General features: G+C 54.2%; 1 protein-coding gene across 6 annotated transcripts; it reads left to right on the forward strand.

Annotated features, from left to right (window-relative positions):
- The first annotated feature begins 76 nt into the window (after nucleotides 1-76).
- Nucleotides 77-25,470, forward strand: BCAP31 (B cell receptor associated protein 31). 6 transcript variants are annotated; one of them, XM_027609476.1, is made up of 8 exons: nucleotides 77-152; nucleotides 1,217-1,352; nucleotides 2,896-2,996; nucleotides 8,101-8,248; nucleotides 22,067-22,202; nucleotides 23,027-23,150; nucleotides 23,910-24,010; nucleotides 25,127-25,470. In XM_027609476.1, the coding sequence occupies exons 2-8, from the start codon at nucleotides 1,261-1,263 to the stop codon at nucleotides 25,163-25,165; spliced, it is 741 nt and encodes a 246-aa protein (XP_027465277.1). In that variant the 5' UTR covers nucleotides 77-152; nucleotides 1,217-1,260; the 3' UTR covers nucleotides 25,166-25,470. The 6 variants fall into 6 exon arrangements, with proteins under 6 accessions (XP_027465277.1, XP_027465280.1, XP_027465276.1 ...); XM_027609479.1 differs by having other exon boundaries at nucleotides 79-156; XM_027609475.1 differs by having other exon boundaries at nucleotides 104-232.
- Nucleotides 25,471-26,743: the final 1,273 nt, after the last annotated feature.

A 26,743-nucleotide genomic window follows, 5' to 3' on the forward strand; every position in this document is an offset into this window, starting at 1 on the left:
CGCCGGGGCCTGGGCGCGGCTGGGAGCGGGGGGGGGCGTGGCGTGGCGGGTGCTTCCGGTTTCCGGCCGTGGGGGGGAAGGGGCGGGGTCAGGGCTGCGGTGGGAGCGTTTGGTGGCGGTGGCAGCGGGGCGTGTGCGTTGGCTGTGGGAAGGTCGGTGAGCGTGCTTGCGCCTCCAGCTGGGCTCTGGGGGCCACCCAGGTCGTCCGGGCTTTCGACGGGGGGCAGCGGCGGTTAGTGTGGAGAGGGCCCGGGGCCGAGGGCCGAGCCGGGAGTACGGGGGTAGGGCTGGGCGGAGGGAAGTCGGGGCGGTGGCTGGAGTTGGGCTCCGGGGACGTGAGGGCCGGCCGCGGGGGCGAGGGGCGGTGCCGAAGCCCCTCGAGAGGGGCGCCCAGGGTGGGGCTGGGGGAAGGCGTGGCGGCCTTAGGGCCAAGTCGAGGGGCCGCGCGGGTGGAGCGCGGGGGACTCGAGCCGGCTGGGCGGCTGTGGGCGACCAGGGCTGTCGGGAGGGGCTCCTCCGGCTTCCGAAAAGACCGTTTTTTCTAGAACTTTCCCTGGATGAGGCCGTGAGGTGCTTACTCGAGACCCGCATTTGCTCTTGGCCCCGACTCCCGCCCGGAGGGAGTCGCTCTGGTGGGCTTTCGGAGGTACTCCCGAGTTCTCCCACCGCATTCGAGGCAGACGCGGCGGCGTCGGAAGGTTTTTTTTAGCCCCTGCTCTCGCCCCGGAGGGAGGCTGCAGGATTTCTCTCGGCTCGGTTGGAAAGGCTCGTGAGGGAAGGGCCTCCTGGTTTCCTTGGAAGGGGGGTGTGGGGGCGTCACCGCTCTCGGAGAAAGTGCGTTTGCTGAAACACTGCCGCCCAGGGGCTGACTGGGAAGGGAGTGAGCCTGATGGATGTCGAGAATTTTCTCCCGTCTATATAATCTTTATTAACACTTTCCCAGTGAAGCAGGCATAAGGAGTTTGCCGAACCCAGTCGGGAAAGGAATTCGCCAGAAAGGTGGCTCTTAAGGCACATACCGGAAGGCAGCAAGTAACTGCGTCCTGGCAAACGGGAGTTTGTCAGGCCTTTGAGCACTGTTGGCCAAGTATCCCTGCCGAGTTGAGCCGGGTTTCAGCCAGTGGCTTAAAAAGACTGGAGTAGAGTGCTGCGGTAGAGGGTAAAGGGTGGCTGCCCAGCTCTCACAACAGCTTCTGTCCCTTTTGTGTCCTGTCAGGAAACAAGCGCACATCTCACTGTTGGAAACCGTCTAGCAACACGATGAGTCTGCAGTGGACTGCAGTCGCCACCTTCCTCTATGCAGAGGTTTTTGCTGTGCTGCTTCTCTGCATTCCCTTCATTTCTCCCAAAAGGTATGGCCTGTGGAGCAAGCAGGCAAGCAAAAGGGTGATTGTTGCTGAGCCCCATAGCTTCTCCATGCCGGGTTGGTAAGACCCTGGAACTGGGGCCAGATGGAAACAGGTAGAACCTGTCTGGGGTTGAGGTGGCAGGGGTTGTGTTTATTATTGCCAACCTTCCACACAGTTTTGCTTTGTCACATCTTTTTGAATTCCTTTCCTGTGCACACTGCCTTCTGGCCTTCACCATGCTGCAAGAGGGAGAAGACCTATCTCTAGTTATGTTTCTGGGAATGCTGCCCTCCGCCTTCCCTTGGGTGCCTAGGGTTCAGGGGATGGCAGTATGGCATCTGGAAGACTTGCACCATGGGGTTATGTTGTAGCTGACTTGGTGACGTCTGTCCTCCCAACCAGTCCCACCGGCATTGCATAGGAGCCTCATGAGCATTACTCAGCCTGTGAGAGGTGAAGCCATAGTCCTTTTAATGAACAGAAGATCTGTTCAAAGTTAATTGGAAATTAATTTTTAATTACACATAATATATGAACATATTCTGATTTTAATCAGAAAATTATAAATAAGGCTAAATCTTCATACATATTTTAAAAAACTTTTTAGACAAAAACAGAGATCTCTGATATAATAAAATAGGAAGTATATGATATTGTCTAAGAAGTGCTCTTGCCAAAAGCCAGATCTGAGTCTCTTCACACTTCATACAGTTCAGAGGAAATGTAGAGACAGAGGCCCTTTTGGAGCTGCAATCTGGACAGCTTTGTAAGACCGACAACCTGGTTTCTGCAAAAAGTGGATTGGGAAAGAAGACAGAAGAGGGTGAGGAGAGATTGAAGCTACTTATCAACTAAATACACAGTCAGAACCTTGTCAGTTCAGATTCAAACAAACCAAGTGTTAAAAAAAATTGCAACAATTGGACTTTGGGACTCTGGCTCTGATAATGAGGGATTCTTGTTCATTTTCTTGAGGTCTCGTGATAGCATTGTGATTGCATAAAGGCTCTTTATTGATAGAGTTACATCCTGAAGTATTTATGGAAGGAAATGAAGGGAAGTTTTGGGTCTGCTTCGTAATAATCCAGGGTGGTGGGGGTCTAGATGAACCCACCTGGGTCATGTGGAGAAACCGTTTGAAGAAATAACGTGTACGTGGCAAGCATTTTGAACATTATGTAGAGGAATGCAATGAAAAGTTTTCCATTTCCCTGCCCCTGAAACTAGTAGTATGCTATGTGTTAATTACCCTTGAATAATAATAAAAAAGGACGTTTTTGTTTCCCTCCGCAGAGACTCTTAGTGTTTTTAAGAGTGTGGCTTTTTTTTTTTTAAGAAATTTCTGCACGTGGACAAGCATTCCCCCCCGCCCCCCCGCACTCTTGAATAGATGTCATAAATTGGAGAACTGCAGGCAGTCGAGGCTGAGTTCTGTTCAGAATATTCAGCCATTGGAAAACGGTGCAAGAGTGGCTTTCTGTTCTCGGGGCCCTGGGGCCCAAGTGGATGTTTGTTTATTTCTTCAGCCCTTTTGTCTTCTTCACAGATGGCAGAAGATTTTCAAGTCCCGCCTGGTGGAGTTGGTAGTGACTTATGGCAACACCTTCTTTGTAGTCCTCATTGTCATCCTTGTGCTGCTGGTTATTGGTGAGTGAACCATGGCTGAGGGCAGCTACGCGCCCCAGACCCTTTGCCATGGCATGGCCTCTGCTGCAAAGCCCTGTGCCACGTTCCACATGTAGCCTACAGGTTGGGCTTCCCAGAGACAGACCCCTTCAGTGTCTCTGTCTTCTTGGGAAGATGCTCCCTCATCCCTGAACAGAGTGCTGCTGACTGCTGGCCTGGGCCTTTACTTTGACCAGCAGCAGCCTTTATGCACCCTGTGATGACCACTTCACTTTCCTGGGCTGGCTCCTCACGTCATTCCAGAACTGAAACCAAGAGAAGCTGATTGGTCCATGTTGATCTTGGTTTAAGCAGCACTGCAGTTCAGTCACGTAGACATTCTGTGAATAAGGGACTGAACGACCAAATGGTTAGGGAGCGGGGCTGGGTAGGAAGCTGGGGGGCGGCCACCGGGAGGTCTGGTAGTGTATCCTAGAGCTCTCTGGATCTGGGTCAGGCTTCAGGTCTTTCTGGGTCCTTCTAGCTGTGATATAAACACAGCTAGGTCCTTCTATAAACACCATGTTGAGGTGCACACCAGCCAGGCTTGGAAGATAAGCTGGTCCCAGGGCATGCTCTGGGATGGGGCCTGGGGCGTTAGGGTACTAAGGTGGAAGGCAAGCATTTTGTGATGTGGTGGTATGATTGGAGACCAGAGGAATCAATATAACTTTAATCTGGCTGTGAAATGTGTGCTGTCCTAAGTGGTCAGTATGTCCCTCGGCGTAGATTCTCAACTATTGGCTGGATTCTGCTGTAGACAGTGGTCCTGTCTCCGAGGTGTTGATGCCCGCTTAGGCTCAGAGCCCTCCTCTCTCCCTGAGTCTCCAGCAGAAATGTGGCAGTTGGGGGGGGTAGGGGGCCATAGTTTGGGGGGAATGTGCAAGGCACCATCCACTGGCTGCAGCATTAGGCATTTTTCCTTCTTAATGTCTTAGCTCCTGATGGGCTGTGTTCAGGCAAGACTTCCTCTGAACAGGCCAGGTGCAGCCTACCCTTTCCCAACTGTGTAGGGTGGGTACCAGCTGCCCACATACGCATACTGTGCTGTTCTTGAAATACTTGGCAAGGCCCCAAGAAGTAGCTCTTTCCAATCAGGGTTCCTTCCCTGAGTGGTCTCTAAGCCTGGAGGGGCTAGGGAATATGTGTGTCATCCTTTGGGCATTAAAAAAAACAGACTTCAGAGTTTTGGATGTAGGGTAGGGGCAAGAATTGGGATGGGGAGGGGCTGTGCCCGGGTGCTGCCTCAGGGCCTTGCCCCTCTGTATAGGCTCCGTGAATTCCCCATTTCCTAGCACAGCCGATGGGCCAGGGAGGTCCTCTGCAGAACCTAGGAGTTGACAGAGGTGCCATTCTTCTTTTTTGAGGTCAGGGAAGTGCTTGGAAGTTAGAGAGAGATACCGGCTTTGATGACTGGCTGCTTCCTACCCTTAACAGTAAGAAGTGTAACCTAGAGAGGTCTGTCGAGACTTCTACAAATATAAATGTTAGCTAGCAGGAAATCCTGGTGAAAGGTGATAGGCATAACTAGCTAGAGCTGCAGCCCTGGCTGGCCCCTAGCCTTCACTGGGAGGAGTCTGGGGCAGGTCTGAGGGGGTGGTGGGGGAGTGGGCTTGATGAGCATCCAGGGTCCAGGTCCTGGTCCAGAGGCCTGAGATACGGAGGGCAGCACTGTGTTGTGTGACTTGGGCTAGTGTGGCCTAACACCCCCATCCCAGTGTGCTTCCTGCCATCGGCCAAGGTGGTCCTTAGGGTGGCAGGGTTCCTGGATGTAGATGGGAGGGTAGAGAAAAACGTGTTTTTATTTTATTTAATTTTTTTATTTTTTTAAAGATTTGTTCATTTTAGTGAGAGCGAGCACTTGAGCTTGGTGGAGGGGGGAGGGGAGAGGGAGAGGAAGAGAGAGTCTTAAGCAGACTGCACTGAGCATGGAGCCTGATGTGGGGCTCAGTCTTACAACGCTGAGATCATGACCTGAGCTGAAACTAAGAGTTGGATGCTTAACTATAACTGCACCACCCAGTGGTGCAGACACTTCAAACATGTTTTGTTTTGTTTTAAATCACAAAAATAACACGTTCTTAAAAATTCAGAAATTTAACCCGGAAAGTTAAAGTCCCCCCATAATCCCATGTCTCACAGAAAAACCATCGTTAGTACTTTGTTGTACATGTCCAGGGGCACTTTTCTGTGTGGACATATTTACTAAAATGCTACGGACTGTTTGGGATTGGATTCAGACCATAGTACACACTGTTTTCCATTTACGGCAATCTCATCCTTTTTAAACATTGTCTGGTATCCTGGGGTACCTGGCTGGCTCCTTCGGCTCAGGTCGTGATCTCAGGGTCCTGGGTTTGAGCCCCTCATTGGGCTCCGAGCTCAGCGGGGAGTCTGCATCTCCCTGTCCTTCTGCCCCTCTCCCTGCTCGTGTGCGTGTGCGTGTGCATGCGCGCGTGCGCGTTCTCTCTCTCAAATAAAATCTTTAAAAAAAATTAACGTGTAGTATCATAACGTATGGTTTTGCTGTAATTCAGTTCTTTCTTTATAGGCATACTGGTATCATTGTGCATTTATGCAAATGTTTATGTAGGATAAATCCGTAGAGGTGGAATTGATGAGTCCAAGGGTATGAACATTTTAAATTTTAGGTCTTATATTGGGCTGCTGTAACGAAAATATCATAGACCGTGTTGCTTAACAACAGACATTTATTTTTCACATTTCTGGAGGCTGGAAGTCCAAGATCAGGGTGCTGGCAGATTTGGTGTTTGGTGAGGGCCCTGTTCCCCATTTCATAGAGCCTTCTCGCTTTGTCCTCACATGGTGAAAGGGATGAGAGAGCTCTGTGGGGTCTCTTTTATAAGGGCACTAACCCCATTCATGAGGGCCCTGCTTTCATGACCTACCCCTCCCAGAGGCCCCACCTCATAATACCATTCCACTGAGGATTAGGTTATCAATAAAGGAATCTTGGGGATTGGGAGACAGGAACACTTAGTTCATTAACAAATAGGCATGTTGTTGGCCTGGTTTAGATTTCTGCAAATGGTGGAGAATGCTTGCTTCGTGATACAGACTAATACCAGGACGCCAGTAAAGGGAGGCAGATTTTTTTATAATGTGAGGTCAGCTTAAAAACCAAGCAGTCACAAACTAAAAACCAAGAACATCCATGTAGTGGTACCTTGCTTCTCTCCCATGGGGGTCTCTTAAGAGACCTTTCTAGATAGATCTCTATGTACTGACTTAAAAAGATGTCTCGGGTAAGGGGCGGGGGCGGAAAGCAGTAGATGGTTCCATTTCTACGACATAGACAAATAGATGGCACTATATTTGTAAGCTAGAGTGCTGTATCGCTAGCGGCACCTCTCCGGAGCAGAGACTTCTCACGATTCAGTTATTTGCATGCCCCGTATACACCCAGAGCTGTGCTAGGTCCTGGATGTGGCAGAAAAGATTTCTGCTCTTGTGGTACGTAGTCTAATTCAGGGGAGATGGATAATAAACCTGTAATTAGGGTAATTTCAGCTTAGGACGTGTTATTACAGAGGAAGTGGAGTAATGTGGCTCAAAGTGACTGCCTTGGGTAAGACGACCACATGTCCCGTGCTTACTGGAGGTGCTTATGTCATGGGATATTTTCTCTTGGCACATTTCTGGTATATTTGGATTTTTGATGAGCGTGCACTTGTTTTGTAATCAGAGTAAGACTATTTTTTTGTATCGTCTTTTGATTTTTTTTTTTAATCTTTTCCCTGTTCTGTAGGTTGCCTTTTAGTTTTGTTGATTGCTTCCCTCACTGCAGAAGCTTTGTATTTTGATGTACTCCCAATAGTTTGTTGTCCTTGCCTCAGGACACGTTCTAGAAAAATGCTGCTACAGCCGATGTCAGAGAAATTACTGCCTGTGCTCTCTTCAAGGGTTTTTTTTTTTTTTTTTAAGATTTTATTTATTTATTTGACAGAGAGAGACACAGCGAGAGAGGGAACACAAGCAGGGGGAGTGGGAGAGGGAGAAGCGGGCTTCCCACGGAGCAGGGAGCCCGATACCGGGCTCGATCCTAGGACACTGGGATGATGACCTGAGCCGAAGGCAGACGCTTAACGACCGAGCCACCCAGGCGCCCCAATTTTGAGTTTATTTTTGTGTATGGTAAAAGAAAGGGGTCCAGTTTCATTCTTCTGCATGTGGCTATCCAGTTTTCCCAACATCGTTTGTTGAAGAGACTTTTTCCCATTGGATATTCTTTTCTGCTTTGTCAAAGATTATTTGGCCATATAATTGTGGGTTTGTTTCTGGGTTTTTCTGTTCTCTTCCATTGATCTCTGTGTCTGTTTTTATGCTGGTACTATACCATTTTAATTATTACTGTTTTGTAATATAATTTGAAATCTAATTGTGATCCCCCCTGTTTTGTTTTTCAAGATTGCTGTGACTATTCGGGGTCTTTTGTGGTTTCATATAGATTTTAGGATTGTTTGTTCTAACTCTGAAAACTGCTGTTGGCATTTTGATAGGGATGACATTAAATCTGTAGATTGCTTTGGGTAGTATGGACATTTTAATGATACTTGTTCTTAGAATAAGGCAGTTTAAAATAATAAAACCCATTATGAAGCTTGGAAATGGAAAAGCCTGTCTTCAGCAGGCAGCCTCGGTGTCTTGACTCCTAGGCTGCTCATTCCTCCTCCGTGGGGATTTACGTGAACAGGCCGACCCTGGGTTATTGGTGGGGTAGCTGATAGCCAGCCTGACTTGAGGTACACAGAACCAGACACTGGGGGCTCCATGGATGTTGCCAGCAACACCTCAGACTTGGTTAGCATCTTGATACAGAGCAAGTTTGTGGTCTGGGTAGAATGGGGCCAGGGAGTACCATGAAAAAAGCCAGAGGAGAGTGGGTCTCAGGGCAGAGCTCCTGACAAGGTGTCCTCCCCAAGGTGTGTGTAGTACAAAGGGGAGATACCTGGGGTGACAGATCTGGGGGAAGTGAGGTCACCTTGACTTATGCCGCCTGTCTCCTCTTGATAGCCCAGTCTTGGCCTGAGCAGGAGCTAATGCCCTTGTGTGTCTTCTGCTGCAGATGCTGTACGTGAGATCCGGAAGTATGACGACGTGACGGAGAAGGTGAACCTGCAGAATAACCCCGGGGCCGTGGAGCACTTCCACATGAAGCTTTTCCGTGCCCAGCGGAATCTCTATATTGCCGGCTTTTCTTTGCTGCTGTCCTTGTGAGTGAGGGAAGGGACCCCTGGGCTTGCCTGTGACTTTGACCTATTCCGTCTGTGGCCTTGAACTGGAGGCCCTGATTTCCCCAGAGGCCTCTGATTTTCCTTCTGACCTCCAGAGGCAGTGTGGTGAGTGGGAGAGGTCCGATCGGAATGTCAGAAGACTTGTGTTCTGGCTTTGCCGTAACTTGCCACCTGCTCTTTTAGGCAAACACATGCCCAGCTTGCTCTCTGTAAGGAGGTTGAAGTGAATGATGAGGCGTTGCCCTCTGGGAGAGGATCTTTGGAGGCCGGCTTAAAGGGACCAGTTAAATAGGGGCCTTTTGGGCATGGGGACCTGACCTGAGAAGAGTGGGCAGAAGTGGCACAAAGGGGCTGAGAGCATGTCTGTCCCCAGTGTAGACCTGTTGCAGGAGTAGCCTGTTTCTGGTGGGTTTTTTGGTAAGACTGAGTGCCTCAATCAGCGCCAAGGGGGTAGCTAGTTGGGTAAGACTAAAGTGATATAAAGCACCTGTTTGAGTCCGGAGGCCGCTTTGCTGCCTTCTGCTCACAGGGTTGCTCATCAGAGGGGCCTGGCTGCCATTGAATGGCAGCTGATTGGCTGGGAGTAAACATTATACTCAGGCCAAGGGCTTCCAGGGGTTGGCAGGGTAGCATGTGAATTCTCTAGCTGGGCTCTTATGCCTCTGGTCACTGGGGCGTCCTTCTTCATTAGGCATTAGAATGGCTGCCTGCCTGGGTTTCAGGTTTTCAAAGGAAAAATCAGTTGTTCAGGTGACCTTGACTACTCTCAGTCCATGTTGGAGTGTGGCAGGGTCGGACCTGGGAAGGGCAGAGCTTTTCCAGGTGGTCTGTTGGATCATTGAAGGGGTCTGTGAGCATGCTGTCTTCAAACTGGAGAGTCAGGCAATGAGGAGGCTGGGAGGACAGGTACCGTGGAGTTGGAGGGTTTCGGGAAGCTCCAAAATGAAGCGTGATTTTGTGCTCTGAGCCTGAAAGGGAGGCAGGTCCAGAGGATTGCGTCTAACTGCAGGTGAGTCCAAGGGAGGAGGAAGAGTTCGCTATGTCTAAAGAGCCGACAGAGGGGCACCTGGGTGGCGCAGTCGGTTGGGTGTCTGACCCTTGGTTTCGGCTCAGGTCGTGATCTCAGGGTTGTGGGATCATCGGGCTCCGTGCTCAGTGCAGAATCTGCTTCAGGTTCCCTCTCCCCCTCTGCCCTACCCCTGCGTGTGTGTGTGCTCTTTCTCGCAAATAAATCTTAAAAAAAAAAAAAAGGGCCCATAGAGGCTCGGGGGGTGGGGTGGGAGGGGACTCCCTGGCAAACTTATGTTTTATCTGAAAGATAGGAAGGACAGAAAGAAAAGTAAGGACTGCTGCAGGAGAGCACATAGCTGTAAGGAAAGCAGCGTCAGGAAGACGGAAGCCTGCAGTGGGCTCTGCGTCGTGAAACACCATAAGTGAGACAGGACAGGTGGCTGGAGTAGCTGCTCGGGCCTGCTTGTTGCAGCAGCCACAGACCTCCTGCCTCTCCCTTGTGGCTAGAAGATGCTTTGCTGCGCTCTCCCGTGTCCCTGTCCAGTAGCCTATCCAAAACCTTGTGAGGTTGGTCTCGTGCAACTTCTTAGAAAAGGAAACAGTGACCCCAGGGGTCAGTGTGGATTCACCAGTTGCTCACAAATGATCAGTTGAATCATTTCTGGAATTTTCTAGAAATACATACTCCTCCCTAGTCTAGGACTCAGATCCTATATGGCGGCTGTAGTCCTTGAGCAACTTCTCTTTTTGCACAACGTTAGCTATGGAAAGTTCTTGTCCAGACTTGATGTCCACACAACCTGTACGTGGCTTGCAGGAAATAACTTTAAATAAAAACAAAACTGTAATCTTTGTTGCTTTGATTATAAAGTTATTCCTGCTCATTGTAAAATAGAGACCCCTAAACTTCAAATAATACAGGAATGTCAGGCACAAGGGTGAGCACCTTGTCTCATCCCCAGAGATGGGTAATAATGGGATGTTTCCGAACGCTTAAAGTCACGTTTTATGTAACGTGTAAATTTTCTTGCACAAGTGCCGTGGGTTTTTTTGCTCTGCTTTGACTTGCCCTTTTCACTGAATGATATGTCTTGGTGATTTTTCCATGACTCATGCAGACTTCTCTTGTTTTTAATGGTCATGTAGTCTGTCATGTGAGGGGACCAGTGTGTGTAACTAGTTCCCTGTTCTCAGATATGTGAGCTGGTTTGAAATTTTTACTATTAAAACCCACTTTCCCACATCAGTCCTCCCGGGCATTCTGTTCCTTTTTGCCTCTTAACTCTTTTTAGTCATTGGAAATGGATCAGTGGTGTCCTGCTCCCTTGGCGCCTCGCTGCTGTGATGGCCTGTGGCCCAGTCGCCTCGGTAGGAACTGGAGGTTTGCTGGAAATGCAGCTCCTCAGACCAGCCCCTGGCCCCCTGGAGAGCAAGCTCCGGGTGAGCCCCGTTGCACGTTCGAACGTGGACAGCGCTGCTGCGGCGCGTGTGCAGCGCGGGCCTTCCTGGAGGCCAACAGCGGGTGGTAGTTCGGGCCGTGGCGTGGGCTTTCACTCCCTGGGACAGGATTCCCCGAGCTAGGTCTGGATCCCGTCAGGTGCATCTCAGATAGGGGGAGCACTGTCTCGCTCTCCTCATTTACCTGCTTGGTTCATAAACCGGGCTGTGTGCGCCCTGTAACGTCTGAAGCGCTTTCTCTCTTTGAAGGATGTCTTCTCTCACCTGTTAGCCGCATACTCCCTGCTCTGCGCGGAGGGCTTCTCTCTTGTTTTGTTCTACATGTCTTCGCTGATGGGACTCTGAGCTTTTTAAAAATATTTTATTTTTAAGTTGTCTGTACACCCAGCGTGGACCTCAAACTCACAACCCCAAGATCAAGAGTCACGTGCTCTACCGACCGAGCCAGCCAGGTGCCCCTGAACCAGTGATTCCTGTTAGCTGTGTGCAAACCTGTAAAGGAACGAGCAAGAGCTGTCTCTTTGTCTCTGCTGGGTCAGGTTCGGTTGTATTGTGACAGTTGTTTTGTGGGGTCCCACTCACAGTCTTACTTAGCTCGACGGACACGTGAGCATTACTCAACAGGAGACAGTGCTGGGTTATTGCCGCAGAAAGGACAGAGTAGTTGGCGGAGATGTGCACATGAGTAGCCCTCCCTGCCCCATGTTGGGGTGATAGCAGAGGGGTGCCTGCAGTGCCACGCTGCACAGAATCACACTTAGGGGGGCTGGCAGTGTCTGAAGAAGGACTCAAAATTGGAAGGAGACTGGCTCTACCAGGTCAGGGTGTGGCTTTGGGTAGGCTCCTCCCCTCCTGCGCTACGTGTTCTCGCCTGCTAAGGGCTTCTCTCTCAGACTGCAGCCCTGTGGCCTCACCTCTGCGTGCGAGTGGTTTGTGTGGTTCGTTTGGGTTCTGGTTCTGTTCAAAGCCAGTAAGAACTTTAATAACCTGTGTAGTTCTGGCGGGCTTATGAATGGAGAAGGGCAGCCCAAGAGATGGAGTGGCCCGAGTCGCATGGGCTCCAAGTGGCCGTGCCCAGGCTCATGCCTGGTTCCTCCCCCCTGTTCACTACCAGCTCGTTTGCGTCGGTGTGAGCTGCCAGTACTGGGTTGTTGGTTTTCAACCTACCTCTTGACTGTAGACCGGATAGTGGGCTGTTCTGTTCCCTGAGTAGTTACTGCCTGGCTCTTGGTAGGAAGGCCTCTGTGCCATCTGTAAGCCAGCATCTACTTTCCTGCATGTCCTCATTTATTAACCTTGGTTTCATGAGTCTCAAGATTCTAATCTCTTGGATGACTCTGTCCCTTTCCATACATCTGAAGATGGTCAGCGGGTAGCACATAGTCTTTGGAGGAAGATGAGGCTTGAAATTAATAACAAAATAAGTTCTTTGAAACGTTACTGCTGCCGTAACTGCTGCTGACCTGTACTTTGGCTGTGTGCCTTTCTAGAGGTTTTGACATCTAATAGCAGCTACCGCTTGCTAGGTGTTCTGTGTACTAGGCACAAGATAATTTTTACAATAGTTTTGCGAAGAAACGGGGGTGCAGAGAAGCTCAAAAACCTCTCCCCAGTCCTCAGAGCTGCCTCTTGGCAGAGCCGAGAAGTCAAACTTAAAACGATGAGACCTCCATGCCTGGATTCTTTCCCTACAGAGTCTGCCCGTTTCTCAGAAACAGGGTCGGGGGGTGGGGCACCTGGGTGGCTCAGTCGGTTAAGCGTCCGATTCTTGATCTCCGCTCAGATCTTGATCTCAGGGTCATGAGTTCAAAGCCCCCGTTGGGCTACACGCTGGGCATGGGGCCTGCTTAAACAAACAAAAGACAGGGTCAAGCAGTAGCTGCCATGTGGGAACTTGCATTTTCTTTCTACCGAGTTTATCGTGAGCAATCATTCTAGGACAAGTGATCTGCCTCTCCAGCATTCCTGTGTGTCTAGCCAGTTGCCCACTCTTGAACACTGAGCTCGTCTTCCCTGTTTTTCTGGTCGTGAACAGTGGAAAACTTCCCCCAGTTGCCATTTTGCGTGTACCTCAGCTAGGCCAGGTGCTTTGGGCCTCTCGATCCTGTTTGACGCATCTGCCTTGGTCGCTCTTGTTGGCACACATTGCACTGGAAGGTGCTGGCTCAGTCCCTGAGCGAAAGTAGGTTCTGGCTGAGTGTGGAGAGGGGCAGGCCACGCAGGGTGGCTGGGTCAGGGGGAGTGAGAGCTGGGGTGGAGCGTTGAATGCTGGTTCCTGAGTCTGTGTCTGACCTCCGGGTGGTAGAGTGCTGACTTGTTCCAGTGGCACTGCCCCTTGGTCAGAGTTGTGTCTTCATGCTTGGCAACGGTCAGAGGTGGGGGTGCAGCAGGAGAGCCCCGACGGAGGGAGACCAAGTCAGAGGTTGCTGGAGGGAGAGCTGCTGGTGGCCCGAACCAGGGCGTGGTAGCGGGGGGCGGGCGGCGGCGAGAGGGCAGAGGGGTGCTGACGAGAGAAGGGGCGAGGCCAGCAGGAACGCCGGGTTTCGAAGGCTGGGGGCACTTGCAGAGTGGCAGTGCTGGAAGGAGCATGCCCTGGAGGGAAGGGAGCCAGCAGAGCTCGCTGGACAGGGGCTGGGCAGCAGGATGGCGGGCTGCAGGCTGCTTCATGGAAAGGTTGACAGATGGGTGAGAGGGAGGTGCCGGCAGCTCCGCTTCCCTTGAGTTGGAGGGGAAAGGAAATGTGCCAGGAGAGGCAAGACTGGGCTAGAGACCTGGAGACAGTGGGCTAGTGGACGTGAGGACCACAGAAGAGGAGAGCGATGCTCAGAAGGGCGGCTGGTGGTAGTACTGGTTCCTAGCGGGGCCCTCATCGGGAGCATGGTGGGGACCCCGCTGCCGCTGCTTCCAGTGCTTTCCTAGCACCATTGGCATAAAGGCTTGATACCCAGGTCCTTTGGGATGTGATCCCTCCCTGCAGCCCTCTGCCGTCTGTGCTCTGGTCTCCCCATGTCATGAACTGGCCATGTGGGTCCCCTTCCCCAAGTATTTCTGTGGCCTCTGCCTGGAAACCCGCCTCCCCCTCCCCTGGTGGCCCAGCTAAATCACCTCTTCATGCTTCCCTGAGGTTTCTCTCCTGAGTCTGCCCTGTGAGGCCCATGCCGTGCTGTTAGCCGGCCCAGCAGACTGGCCTCTGAGGCCCGGGCAGCCGTGAGGTACGGCATGGGAACCTGGGCTTGTTCCCTGTAGGCCAATCCGCTCTGTGCCAAGGTTCCAGGCACACGCTGAGGGCTGCCTAAACCTTGGGGACTGAATAGGGGGTTGTAGGCACATAGGGAGAGTGTCAGGCCTGCGTCCAGGTTGAGCTTGTCAGACTGCTGTGCCAGGCGTTGTAGATTGGAAGCCCAGCTCTTCAGGTCTCCTGAACTCCTATAGTAGGGACCCCAGGGGTGTTAGAAAAACACGGTGTCTGAACCTTCAGAAGGTGCACGCTGGGGGCCTCTGGTCTGGGACAGGTGGCCTGGGACAGGCTGCTGCCGAGTGCAGATCTGGGCAGCTGCGGGCCCAGCCAGTAACTTACTGTTGCACACCCATTTCCTCGGTTTCTGCGTCCCCACTCGGAGACTGGCAGCTGGCCATCATCCCTCTGGAGTGGCTGGGAGTGTGGCCACACGGCAGCTCCTCCCGTGCTGTTTCGAGTGTTCTTCTGTGCTTTTGCTAAAATGTCAGTCAAGGTCAAGATAGTGCTCACCATCCAGACCCAGGAAGGTCCACTCCTCCGTGTGTATTAATGACCTGAATTTGATCCACAGGGATGGCTGCTTTTCTGCCTATCCCTCCGGGCTGGATGGTGTCACTGCAGTCCGCTCCTGTAGTCAGATGGGCCTGCCCCCGTGCCGCTCTGCCAAGTTCCTTTCCTTCATGGCCAGTGACCTGGGGGCTGGGTTGTCTGTTTGAAGGTGATTGAGTCCCTTTTAACCCACAGGGTAAAATCCATCAAGACCCACTGAGGCAAGCAAGGCAGGCTCTGCTTTGCCTTTAGGTGAGCGCTGCTTATTTCTGATGTTTAGCTCTGCGGATGGTTGATGCCTGTGTCCCTGCTGGGGTGCACGTGTGCCAGGCAGGGGCCAGTGGCCAGCCTGGGCTCTCTTGCCGTGCCTTGACCCTGGCTGCTTCCCCCTTCCCTCCCATAATGAGCCATGGTGGCCCTGAGAGGCAAGCTGGTGTGACCATAGTGGGATTTGGAAATTGGGTCTGAGTTTGGATCCTGGGTCTGTTACTGGCAGTTTGGTAACCTCGGGAAAGTCACTAAACTTCTCTGAGCCTCTCCCTGGATCTGTAGAGTGAGGATGAGGGTGCTTTTCTTGTGTTCTTGGTGTGGGGATTGAGGTGAGTCAGGTGATGTTCTCCGCATCATTTCGGGCGCATAGGGAGTATTTAGTAAATGGTAGCCATTCTCAATTTCACCCTGAGTAGTGATAAGAGTTTTCTGGGATTTTCCCCACTGTGTGGTAAGCTGTGCCAAGCTCAGGCAGGGAGTCAAAGAGAAGGCCCAGTTTTGGCCCTCAGGGGTCTTGTGTTGCGAGGCCCGGCCTGAGGAGGGGCGCGGAGTAGAGTGGGGTGGGCTTTGCGGCAGGAACACAGGGTTGGAGACGGGCACCCTCAGGACACCCAGTTAGATGGTGCTTGGGGGCTCTCAGCATTGGCCAAGCACTGGAATCACCCGGGGCTGCTGCTAGCTTTGTTGACGCAGACAACATAACCATTTATAGAGGCAGAAAAGAAGGACGGTCCTCCCCCCCCCCCCCCCCCGGCCCCAACATGACAGCTTCAGCAGTGGGAGTCTCCTGGCCACTTCCATTTTATCTCCCCACCTCCACTGTCCCCTGGCTGTGCATTATTTTTTTTAAGATTTTATTTATTTATTCATTTAAGAGAGAGCACGCGGGTGCCTGAGCCGGGTGGGGTGGGGGGTGGGGTGCAGAGGGCAGAGGGCGGGAGAAAGAATCTCAGGCAGACTCTACGCTGAGCAGAGCCCAACGCGAGCTGATCCCAGGACCCTGCATTCATGAGCTGAAACGAAGAGTCAGATGCTTAACTGAGCCACCCAGGCGCCCCTGGCTGTGGATTATTTTGAAGCAAATCCCAGGTATCATGTTTACAGGCAAAATAAAATTTCGGTTTATCTCTGAAAAGACAGGGACTTTGTAAAAAAATCATAAGCAACACTAACATCTCATGTGTAAGAACTTTACAGTAACAGCTTCGTAACGTAAACTTGAGGCTATTCACATTTCCCTGATGACCATGTAGGTTTTGGGTTTGGGTTTTTATAGTTTGTTTAAATTGGTATCTAGATAAGGTAACTAAGGGTTTTTTAAAATCCTGATGCTCAGGCCTGCTGGAAGATAGAGTGATGTGGGTGGAGGCCCTATCACAGGCCAGGTGTGGGTTTGGCCTTCAGTCCCACTTGGTCTGTCGCTCCATCTGTTGCTGTATTGGCTGTGGTCGTTAGTTTCTGAGCACTGCGGGTCTAGGCACTGGGTAAGTCTCTTGCAGAAGCCCTGTCCCCGCCCTGCCCCAGGGCCGCTCAGCGCAGTTGTAGCGGCGCACGCTGCCCTGTGGGTGCTGGGCCACGAGGGGCTCTGGGGATGATGGGGCAGCAGGAAAGCAGGGTTGGGGGGCTTCTCTACACGTTGTCCAGGAAGGACCATCTGACATGCATCAGAACAAGCGTCGACTTTTAAAGTACGGATTGTCTGTTCAGCTATTTGATTTGGACTGAAGAATTGTCTTCTTCATGCTCCAGAAGCAGATGGTGAGTGACCTCCTCCTTTGGGGCAGGGTGCCAAGCAAGCAGAGATTCCTTCTTCCTGACTCCAAGGTCACTGAAAGCCTGACGTTCCAGGAGGGCCCCTTTTTGAGGCAGAGTGTGGGGGAGTGGGGAGCAGGGTTCTAGATGGAATGGGACCACTGGGGCTCCTCCAGCCTGGCACCGTCCCAGCTGTGTGCAGGCTGGAAGTGCTCAGGCTGTGAAGGAGCGTGCTGGTGTCACCAAGGAACTGGGCCTGTCATTTAATGTTTTAATTGATTTAAACTGAAAAGGACACATGTGGCCGGTGGCCTTCCACATCAGACAGTGTAGCTGAAGCCACCTCTTGTCCTTTAATTGGATGCCCTGGTGCAAGCATGTTTCCCAGGCTCCGAGCATGGCACCTTGCCTGCTGGAGGCACTGCCTGTTTCCTTTGGACTCTAGTTACTACCGTGCTGGGCACGCCCAGGGCTGACAGCTCCTGTTCTCCCGTTCCCGCCACTGCTCCGATCACCACGTGGGTCACTCACGTATTTGAGTCCTTTGCTCTCTGTCCCCCGGATTGTACAAAATCTCTTAGCTGGTTTCAAGAAGGCAAGCTGCCAAAGCCCGAGAAACCCAGCATGTTCCTGTCCCCTGGCTCTCTTTAGTGCTAGAGGATGGATGGCCATCTGCTTCCGCCCCACTCCCCTTTGGCTGTCCCACCGGCCACAGGGCGGCTGGGCACCACCGGGCTGTTAGCTGGAGTTGCTGCGGGCCTTGGCATTTACCCTGCTCCTAGTCCCCCAGCGCCCCATTTTCTACAGCCTTTGTACTTGAGGGCTAAGAGGAAGGCCAAGCCATGTGTGTGAAGATGTTCTCAGAGCGGCCCTTTTGGAAGACTTGCCCTGGATCTTCTTGAGTAAACTCTTTTTGCCGTTTTCCCCACTGCCTTCTTTTCATGATTCCAGACTCTTTAAGGGTGTGTGTTTCCTGGGGTTACTTCTGCCGTTATCATCATTCCACTTTGCCTGAAGCCTTACCTGGGGCATCAGCTGACTTTCGGTTCCTTGTCAGGGTGGCCTTTTCTTCCTCCTCCATGTTTTTTCCTGGACAGATGGGCTGGGTTCACCCAGAATCCAGCAGCCCTGCAGCGCTCTGTCTGGCACTGGGCCGCAGTCAGCCTGCAGAGTCAGCAGGTGGCACTGTGACACCAGCCTGTGCCCGCTTGCACTGGGGCAGCGGGGTAAAGGGGAGTTGCCTGCCTGCTTGTCCCTGTGGTGGGGTCCTGCTGACTCAGTGACCCAACTCACCGGAGGGCATGGTACCCAGGAGATGCCTGGGAAATGCTAAGTGGGCAGGATCGGCAACAGAGTCGGGGTGGGAGGGTTGCCAGAACCAAAGAAAATTCTAGTTGGCACTTGGGAGGACCCTCCGCTTGCTTTTGCTCCACGTCCTGTTAAGCCAGTGTCTGCCTCCCCTACTTGCCCACAGGAGGGAGATGGGATTGGTGCAAAGCACACAGGAACCCCGTCTTCCCCACCTGATACGGTTGGCGCTGTTTCTTTAGTGTCCACATCGCGAGTCTGTTTCTCTCTACTTCTCTTGTTTACTCAACCTTTTATAAAAGCATTGAGAGCTCCACTCAGTGTCCAAGAACATCTTACAAGAAAGCCGAGTCAAATTCAGGTATTTGGGGATGACTTTTGTCTGCCAAGGAGACATCTAGATCTTCTTAAGGTTTGTGTGTTGGCTTTTTCCTCTGTCACTGGGACCCGGACCCCGGACCCCGGGCCCCTCTGTCAGCCTGGTACCTTTGGGACATCCTTTTGGCTCGTGGGTTCTCATCTGTTGTCCAGAAATGGGTGGCTAAGAACAGTTACCTGCATAATAGTACATGGGCAGTAGAGCAGAGTGTGATAGAGGATAAGGGGCAGGAGACAGAAAAAAGGCAGTCCATCAGCCTGTTCTCCAGGCAGACATCTTGGGGGCAGGTGCAAGAACTCGGGGCCCCTTATGTGAGGGGCAGTTCCAGAAGGCCGGCTCCTGGGCTCGCTGCTCTTGGCTTGGCCCCGGGCTGCCAGCTTTGGTTGTGAGTGTTTTTACACCGGCCTTTTAGCTACCACTGCAGTCACAAGCCTGGCTTGCTCATCAGCACGGTCTTACCTGCACCTCTCTGCCGCTGCTTCCTGTCACCCTGCTTCTGCCTGTGTCCTCGTCGGTGTGGCTGGGCTGAGGGAAAGTGGAGTCGGGGAGAGCCGGGGCCCCAGGGAACAAATGACAACTTGAAGAGGTGCTAAGGGGGAGCACGGAGTGAGCACAGCGCAGCCAGCCACATGGGGGCGTGCGGAGGTGCTGTGGGAGAACCAAGAAAGGGGGGACCTGGGAGGGTCAGGAAACGGTTTTTGGGGAAGGTGGTGATTGAACTGGATCTGAGTCATCAGAAGAGGAGAGGCTATCGCAGACCAGAGTGCAGTGGCATGGAGACCAAGCGAGCGAGAACCCAGTGTGTTCCAAGAACGGCCAGCTGTCTGGTGTTACTGGAGCAGAGTGCTCCATGGCTGGTGAGGGGAGAAGGCCCAGGGAGGGACTAGCATCAGAGGGTTTAAGCAGAGGGGTGACATGATCAGATTGTCTCGGACAAAGATCACTCTGGCTTGCTTTCGGAGTGTGGATTGCAAAGCCGTATGGTCAGGGGTAGGGAGGAGACTAGTGGGAGCTGTTAATCAGCTAGGAAACAAGTACTGAGGCCATCCCCGTTGGCAATGGGGATGACCTGACTGGAAGATGGTGTGTGTGGAAGTGACGTGGACAGGACTGGGGGTGGGGGGGGCTGGGCAGGAGAAGGGCGCAAGGTGGCATGCACGCAGAGTGCAGGGAGACCAGCAATGCCCTTCAGCACAGTGGGGTGCAGGGACGGTCCGCCCACAGACAGGCTGAGCTGGACTTGGCTTAGGGACCCCCAGGGGCCAGCCTTTAGTATGAGATGAGCCCTGTTGATGATGAGATTGGTGGGCCGTGAGGGTTGCTTGAGTCAGGGGCAGGGGAGAATCATGCGAGGAGGGCAACCTATCAGCTGCACCAAGTGCTGCTGAGCGAGCACCCCAAGGATTCCAGGGCACTCCTTGGAGCGGGTGGTTAGGCCGGCAGTGGTCCTGCTAGTGACTTGGCCAGGGCAGGTTCTAGGTTGGTGTAGGTTGCCAAATGGAGGGAGGGAGGACGAGAGGAGCGGCTTGGGCCAGCAGGAGGGAGAACTCCTTGAGAACAAGGTTCCTGGAGGGAAGAACTACCAGAATTGTCCAGGACAGGGAGGAACAGGTCTACCAGGAAGGCAGAGGACATGGACTCATGGGGCTGGAGTGGGTGGGGGGTGCTGGAGGGTGCCTGCCCTGGTGGCTCCGGCCCTGTACTGAGGGAGAGAGCCTAAGTATGGGCTGTGAACCCGGGCCGGCGGGCTGGAGCAGGCTGCGGTTTCGGGAGGCTCCCTGCACAGCTCTGGTGCTGGTTTCTCTGTGTTTGCCTGGGCTCATGGTGGTAGCCCTGGCTCTCCATAGCTGGGGATGGGCTGGGAGGGCACTGAGGAGAGCTGGACCCCTGCTGCATTGCTACTGTCACCACTGCCACTCTGGGGATGGCCTCCCTGGATAACCGGGGCGGGGGCTTGGGGGGACAGCCGAGTCCTCTTCATGTCAGCCACCTGCCTGGCCTTGTTGTGCCGGGGTGGGGGGTGTCACTCTTGGGCTTACTTGCCCCATCTTTGCCTGCTAGATCCAGCAGGTGGCACACGTGCCCTCCCCCCAGTCTGTCACCATCTGGGAGGAGGGGCCTCTTCCACATCACCAGGATCTGCTCAGAGCTGCCGAAGCACTTGAGCACTCATAGCAGGGAGGTTTGGGAGGTTGGGGCTTGGTCAGACTTGCCTTTCTTTCTGGGTCCCTCCAGTGACTTCCGCCCTGCTGACATAAGTCAGGTGTGTTGCTTCTCTCTGGTTCCTGGGGTTCTTGGGAGCTCCTTCCACTTCCAGGGCTCCAGCCCAGTGGGGGGCAGGCTGGTGTATAGTCAGGGGCTGAGACAGGGAAACCTGAGCCCTGGGCCACGAGGTCTGGCTGCTAATTTTAGAGAGCACATGTCATTGGAAACTCTCCCTTCCTGCCAGGAACCAGCAGCCTGGCTTTCCCCATACTGCCAGGGGCCCCTGGAGCCTCTCCGCAAACCGGGAAGTGTGGTGGGCATCTGAGGGCCCCTGTGTGCCCACCTCCCCCCCACCCCCGGCCCGAGGACTTGTGCCTCACAGGGACTCTGCCAGGGCCTGTGCCGGTGGGGGGAGCGCATCTTGTTTCGTACTTACCCCATGCCCTCAGGCTGTGTGAGCGGCTGGTTTCCACAAGGACCCTGGGAAAGCCGGCCTGGGAGCAGGCATCCAAGGCCGCTTTGTCTCCTCTGAGCAAGCACTTTATTGTGGAAACACTCTGCACAAAGCAGTCTTCCCCTGTTCCCCAGCGGTGCTTGTAGGTGCCTTCCTCACAGCTGTGGCCAGCCCGGGCCTCTGGCTCAGGTGTGTGGGGAAAGTGCCCTCCCTCCTCCCCCACCACAGTTCTTACTGTTTGAGCTGTGCCTTTGTCCATTCCTCTCTTCTCCTGTCAGCTAACATTTCAAGGACAGGGCTGGCTGTTGGGGGAATGGAGCAGCAGGTGTCCCCCGGCTGCCGCCTGCTTGACCCTCGTGGCTGGTCTGCACCTGAGATGTATGCCTGGGCCCTGGTTCTTCCTTTTCTGCTCCCCTGGCGCCGGAAGAGCTTGTTGTGGCTGCCTATGGACCGTGTTTAGGAAGGGGGTTGGGGAGAGAAGAGAAGAGTCATTTCTGTCTTTCTCTCATTTGGCTTGGGAGTGGTCCTCTCCAAATTGAGAATGGGTGGTGGTTGCAAGCTTGGCTCTTGGGGTCAGACAGACTGCAGTGGGGATTTGCCGTGGCCATTTTTGGCTCTTGACCTCTATCACTTGCCTTAGCCAGTTTCCCCTCTCTGAAATGGGGCAGTGATCGTGCCTCCCCGATCAGCTGGGCTGAGGATTTGGCCCAGAGGTTGGAAGTGCCCCCAGATGCTAGCTGCTCCTGTTTACCAGGGCAAGCCTGACCTCACAGCTAGGAGAATGGTGCTGTGGCTTCTCTGGAACATCTAGGTCCTCGGCTGGAAAGGGCTAGGTTCGGGGTCCTCCGGCTGCAGCTAGGCCTGGTCGGGGTGTCCTGTCAGTCTGTTGCTTCCTGTACCTTTGGGACTGAAGGACAGCCGCAGGGCTTTGGGCAGCTGTTTTGGGGCAGTATTAATCATTCTGGTGGCAGAAGACAGCTCTCAGGCTCCACCTTTTCTCCACCTGTTGCCAGACCCAGGCTGGTGGCGTCTTGCGTGGCTGCCCTGGCAATCCCAAGAGGACAGGTCTAGGCTAGAGGCAAGCTTGGGCCAGGAGCAATCAAGAGAAATTCATGCCAGCCATTTTCCCTGCTTTCTTCTGCTCAGTTCTCCCTTTTTTTTTTTCAATTGCAGCCTGCTGAGACGCCTGGTGACTCTCATCTCCCAGCAGGCCACGCTGCTGGCATCCAACGAAGCCTTTAAAAAGCAGGCAGAGAGTGCTAGTGAGGCAGCCAAGAAGTACATGGAAGAGAATGACCAGCTGAAGAAGGTGTGTTCTGCCTGCTGGACTCGGCCATGTGACATTCCCTATGGGTCCCAGGGCCACTGTTGGCTTGTCAGGCTGGGAAATGTGTGACACTGGCTGTTGGCAAAGCTGAGGGATTGGGTAGAAGGTGAAGGGGTGGTTCTTGGTGGGAGTGTGTAGGGGAGGGGCCCGGGGGACTTGACAGGGAAAGGGGCACCCTCTTTGCTACCTTGTCTCTATGTGCTACACCCAGGCCAGACTCTTGCCTGATAAAGCTGACTCTCTTGTGAGCTGGGCCCTGTGCTGTGAACCATGGGCAGGTTAGCATAGAAGAATGCAAGATAAGGCCTGTGGTCTCCTGAGGATTGTATCAGCTGGGGACAAGGCAGGGACGGGAGGTGGCCAGTCTCAGAAGGCTTGTGCGAGGAGGTGCGTTGTGAGCTGTGCTACGAAGGAGATGGGTATAGATGGACTTGGATTCATTCGTAGGCGGGATAGAGTTGCATGGGCAGGGATGAGTTTGGGGCTCCTGGCCAGAGTGAGCTATGGAGCCTGGGGAGAGGAACAGAGGTCATTGTCAATGAGGGGTGACTGGTAGAAATCTCCAGAAGAGAGTAGATTGAGTCATTGGCTGGACTGGTAAACCCCACAGAGCTGCTGAGAAAGAGAGGCAGGGCGTTTGGCCTGTGCTGACATTTCCCATGGGGCAGGTCCTGGGGCCGCTTGAGGAATCACACTCTGCAGGGAAGACAGAGCTGGATCGCCTGTCTCCCTCCCTCCCTCCCTCCCTCCCTCCCTCCCTCCCTCCCTCCCTCCCAAGTAACCCATGCCCTTGGCGTTCTGCCTAGGAAGCTGCTGTTGGCGGGGTCAAGTTGGATGGTAGGGATGCCGAGGAGAAGGTGGAAGAAGAGAACAGGAGCCTAAAGGCTGATCTGAAGAAGCTGAAGGACGAGCTGGACATCAACAAGCAAAGTGAGCATTGTCCTCAGGTGTCCCCCAGCCCCTGAAAGTCTGGAAGCTCCAGCAGTGGTGGTTGTCCCTCTTGTGCCAAGGTATTAATAACAAATGCGCCCTTGGGCTCAGGAACTGGGTGAGAACAAACGGCCCTCTGCTCGGCTCAGTGGTCTGGTGTCCGTCTGGGGGCCCAGGGAGTCCTGGATGCTCCGAGACTAACTCTGGAGCATCTCGGCCAGCATCAGGCCTGGGGAGCGCTGCTCCCCACAGGTGCCGGCATCACCAGGGCCTTTGGGGCAGGGACAGAAAGAATGCGGGAAGCTACACCAGAGCTGCTTGCAGTGTTCCCGAAGAACCTGCTGTGAGTTCATCTGCTCCCTTCCTGAAGGCCCCGCCCAACCCACTTGAGCTCTCAGCTTTGAGGATGGGATTCTGCTCCCTGCCTCCTGCTCTCACCTCAGCCTTCTCAGGCTGTCCCATGCCCTTAGCCTCCCTAGAGTCACCTGTGCCTAGGGCCACTTGGAGTCCCTCCGTCAAATGGGCCTGGGGGTCCTTGGTATTTTCCCGCTTCCCCCAGTTGTGTTGGCCAGCCCTCCTCCACTTTGGGGGCTCTCACAGTAGCCGGCAGGGGAGCTTTTTGGAGAGGAATGCTCTCCTAGACAACCTCAGTGGGGACATGTTCAGACTTGTATCTGAACTTGTATCCAGCAGGTGGGTTTTTCTCTCCCTAACCCTGTCTTTCTGTTTTCCTTTCCTCCTCATCTGCATCATCCCCAGAACTAGAGAAAGCTGAAAACGAGGCTCTGGCCATGCGGAAGCAGTCTGAGGGCCTGACCAAGGAGTACGACCGCCTGTTGGAGGAGCACGCCAAGTTACAGGTCAGCCGCATGGGTGGTCTGCTCTGTTGGAGAGGATCAGAGCCCCGCACCCCCGCACCCCCGCACCCTCGCACCCTCGCACCCTCGCACCCTGAGCAGGCCCAGAGCAGGCCCATCCCCAGCCTAGCCTGCCTCAGCAGAGCCTTCAAGAGGCCCCAGTGGCAGACTGGCTGCTTTCTCTCCTGCTCCCCCTTTCTTTCTCCATTGCTGCTGACTCTGGGTCTACAGAAGAGCCTGCCAAGCAGTGCTAGTCTGGGCCCAGCAGCTGGAACCCTTTCTCAGGCAGGAGGGGTGTGGCTTGGCAGATGGCAGCCGCTTGCTAAAGTGGCCTCAGCAGTGCAGTGGGCCCTCTGCGCTGTGGTCTGCCCAGCCTCACGCCTGGCGTCAGTGTCTTTGAGAAGAGCTTTTTCCCTTACATGTGCACCTGGTTTATGGTGCAGGGCCTGTGACTCTAGTCCAAGTCCATTGCAGGGAGACTCTGCGACGGGCAGCTGGCCTTCTGTACATGGGCTGTGGGGGTGATGCAGGGCCGGGGCCACCCACCTACCCCATCCCCCACAAGACCTGTCTGAGTCCTCAGATTGGCTGAATCTGGCAGCTCAGGTGGCCTGGAAATTGAGCCTGAGGGCCCGGTAAACACCCCTAAGTTCTGACAATTTGCCTTGTCGCTTGGTGGCCCAAATTTGCCACCGCAGCGGCTGAAGAGGAGCAGCCCGGGCCCCAGAGGAGGACTGGTGGTGGTTTCAGTGTAGGGCGGGCTCACGGACAGGACCCTTAAAAGATGTGCAGAACTGGGCAGGGCCTGAGCTGGGACTTGGGGGAGGGACTCGAATGCTGGGCCTGCCATGGGCCCGAGATGGCGGTTGGGGTGGGTCCCTGCAGCTTGAAGAGCAGAGTGACCGAGGCGCCCAGCTGCACCTCCCTGACTGGTATTAGGGTCGCAGCCTTTGTTAGAGTGGGGCCCCTCCCGCACTGGCCGACCTTCCCCTTGCTCACCTGGTGCCTGTCATTTGGAGAGAAGGCAGCCAGCTGGGCCTTTGGGGTGGAGGGGCTAGGGGCTGAAGGGGAGGGGTGCACCCTGGCGACCCCTTGCCTTGTGGTTTCTGTCCCTTCCAGGCAGCGGTGGACGGCCCCACGGACAAGAAGGAGGAGTGAGGCTGCCCCTCCCTGCCTGCCGCCCGGCCTGTGCCCGCTGCTGCCTGCAGCCCGGCCTCCCGGGTCCTTCGGCCTGCCCCCCACTGCTTCTCGTGCCCTGGCGCAGCTTGCAGTCGCACGCTCTCGCAGCGCGCCATAGGGGACCCAGTTTCTGCCTGCTTCATGCTTCCCACTGGGTTGAGCCTTTTTTGTGTTGTGTATTATTTGGGGCTCCAGGGCCCCTTGTCTCTGGTCCTGCAGGAGGGTGGATGGAGCAGGCAGAGTAGCGTTTCTCTTGGGGACAATAAAAGTTGTTATTATGTGACCATGGTTCGTGCGTGTAACTGAGGCTACCAGGAGGCCGCCTCTTTCTCCCATCACTGGAGTGACCAGGAAGGTAGTGGCAGCTAGCTCTGATAGAGAACCCCAGTCTTTGGTCCTGGAGGCCTTCAGGTTATTTTCTTTTAGCTTATTCTAACCCCTAAAGGCTCCCTCATCCCAGGCTAGGCCCAGGCTCACACTTGCTCTCTCTGTCCCTTTGCCTGCTGCTCCCCAGGCAGGCCCTGTTTTATGACCGCTTGGGGTGTGTCTGACCTGTTGGGTTGGCCACTGGGTCCAGGGAGTCTTGGGAGATTCCGTAAACTGCTGGGGCTTCCAGGTGGCAGAGTTACCTGCCTCCTCTGAGTCCTGTTCATCACATTTTAGGACAGATAGAACGTGGCAGAGTCACTCCCTGCCCCACTTCCTCCTGAAGGTTTGCAGGATGACCTCTGACTCATGCCAACTAAGAGAGGAGACTTGTCCTTGACAGCGACCTACGATTGGCTCAGGGTAGAGCCAGGTGGTGGGGAGGGTGTCCCCTCTGCTGCCTGCAACCCTGGGAACCTGTTGGGCGTGCCTACCTGCTTGGAGAGCCTGCTTTTGCAGTGGTCTCCCTCTTGGTGGTTGCCCCTGCCAGCTAGCTTCGGTAGGTAGCCTCTGCTGAGCAGGGCCTCGTATTTAGGACCCGCCTGAGAGCCTGGGTGGTTGGGGCTGCTGTGGCCCCTGTCTCTGATGCAGTGCTCATCCTTTGCTGGCCCTGAGGACTGGGCAGAAGGAGCAGGTTGGAGGTGTTTTCTTTTGGAATTGGGGGGGCTCCTGAAGATGTTAGTGCTAATGGCTAGCTTGTACTCACACTGCTCCTAACCTGGCCAGGCCTGGGCCAGTGGCTGCCTTCTCCAGTGTCCCCTCCCCCTCCCCATGCTTTCATGAGCAGCAAGGTGGTGTCTGATGGGGGGTAAGGGCGGGAGACTATGGGTGAGGCTCTGCGGTTGCTATGCTAAGGCTGAGGGATAGGCACACTTTTCAAGGAAGTGTTCCCTGACTACCTTGCCCTCCCTTGAGCTTGCCCTTCTATGAACTTCTAGAGGCCAGAGTCCAAACAATGTGTCTCTGGGTTCTTCCCTGGCCAGCTTCAGGCAGTCCCTGAACCCCCTTGGTGTCAGGCCCTGGGCCAGGCAGAAGAAAGCTGCATCACACTGCTTTTGGTGTACCCCACCTAGTGGGGGGTGGGGAGGGTGGGAAGATGGTGAAGGGGGCGACAGGTCAGCCCCGACTGGA

This window comes from Zalophus californianus, chromosome X (assembly GCF_009762305.2).
Source record: "Zalophus californianus isolate mZalCal1 chromosome X, mZalCal1.pri.v2, whole genome shotgun sequence".
NCBI lineage: Eukaryota > Metazoa > Chordata > Mammalia > Carnivora > Otariidae > Zalophus > Zalophus californianus.

Excerpts from the sequence above, each read along its gene's own strand:
- BCAP31 (XM_027609476.1), top strand. The coding sequence starts at position 1,261 with ATGAGTCTGCAGTGGACTGCAGTCGCCACCTTCCTCTATGCAGAGGTT. Across the intron at positions 1,353-2,895 it reads CCCTTCATTTCTCCCAAAAG|ATGGCAGAAGATTTTCAAGT; the intron begins GTATGGCCTGTG and ends TCTTCTTCACAG. Across the intron at positions 24,011-25,126 it reads AGGAGCACGCCAAGTTACAG|GCAGCGGTGGACGGCCCCAC; the intron begins GTCAGCCGCATG and ends TGTCCCTTCCAG.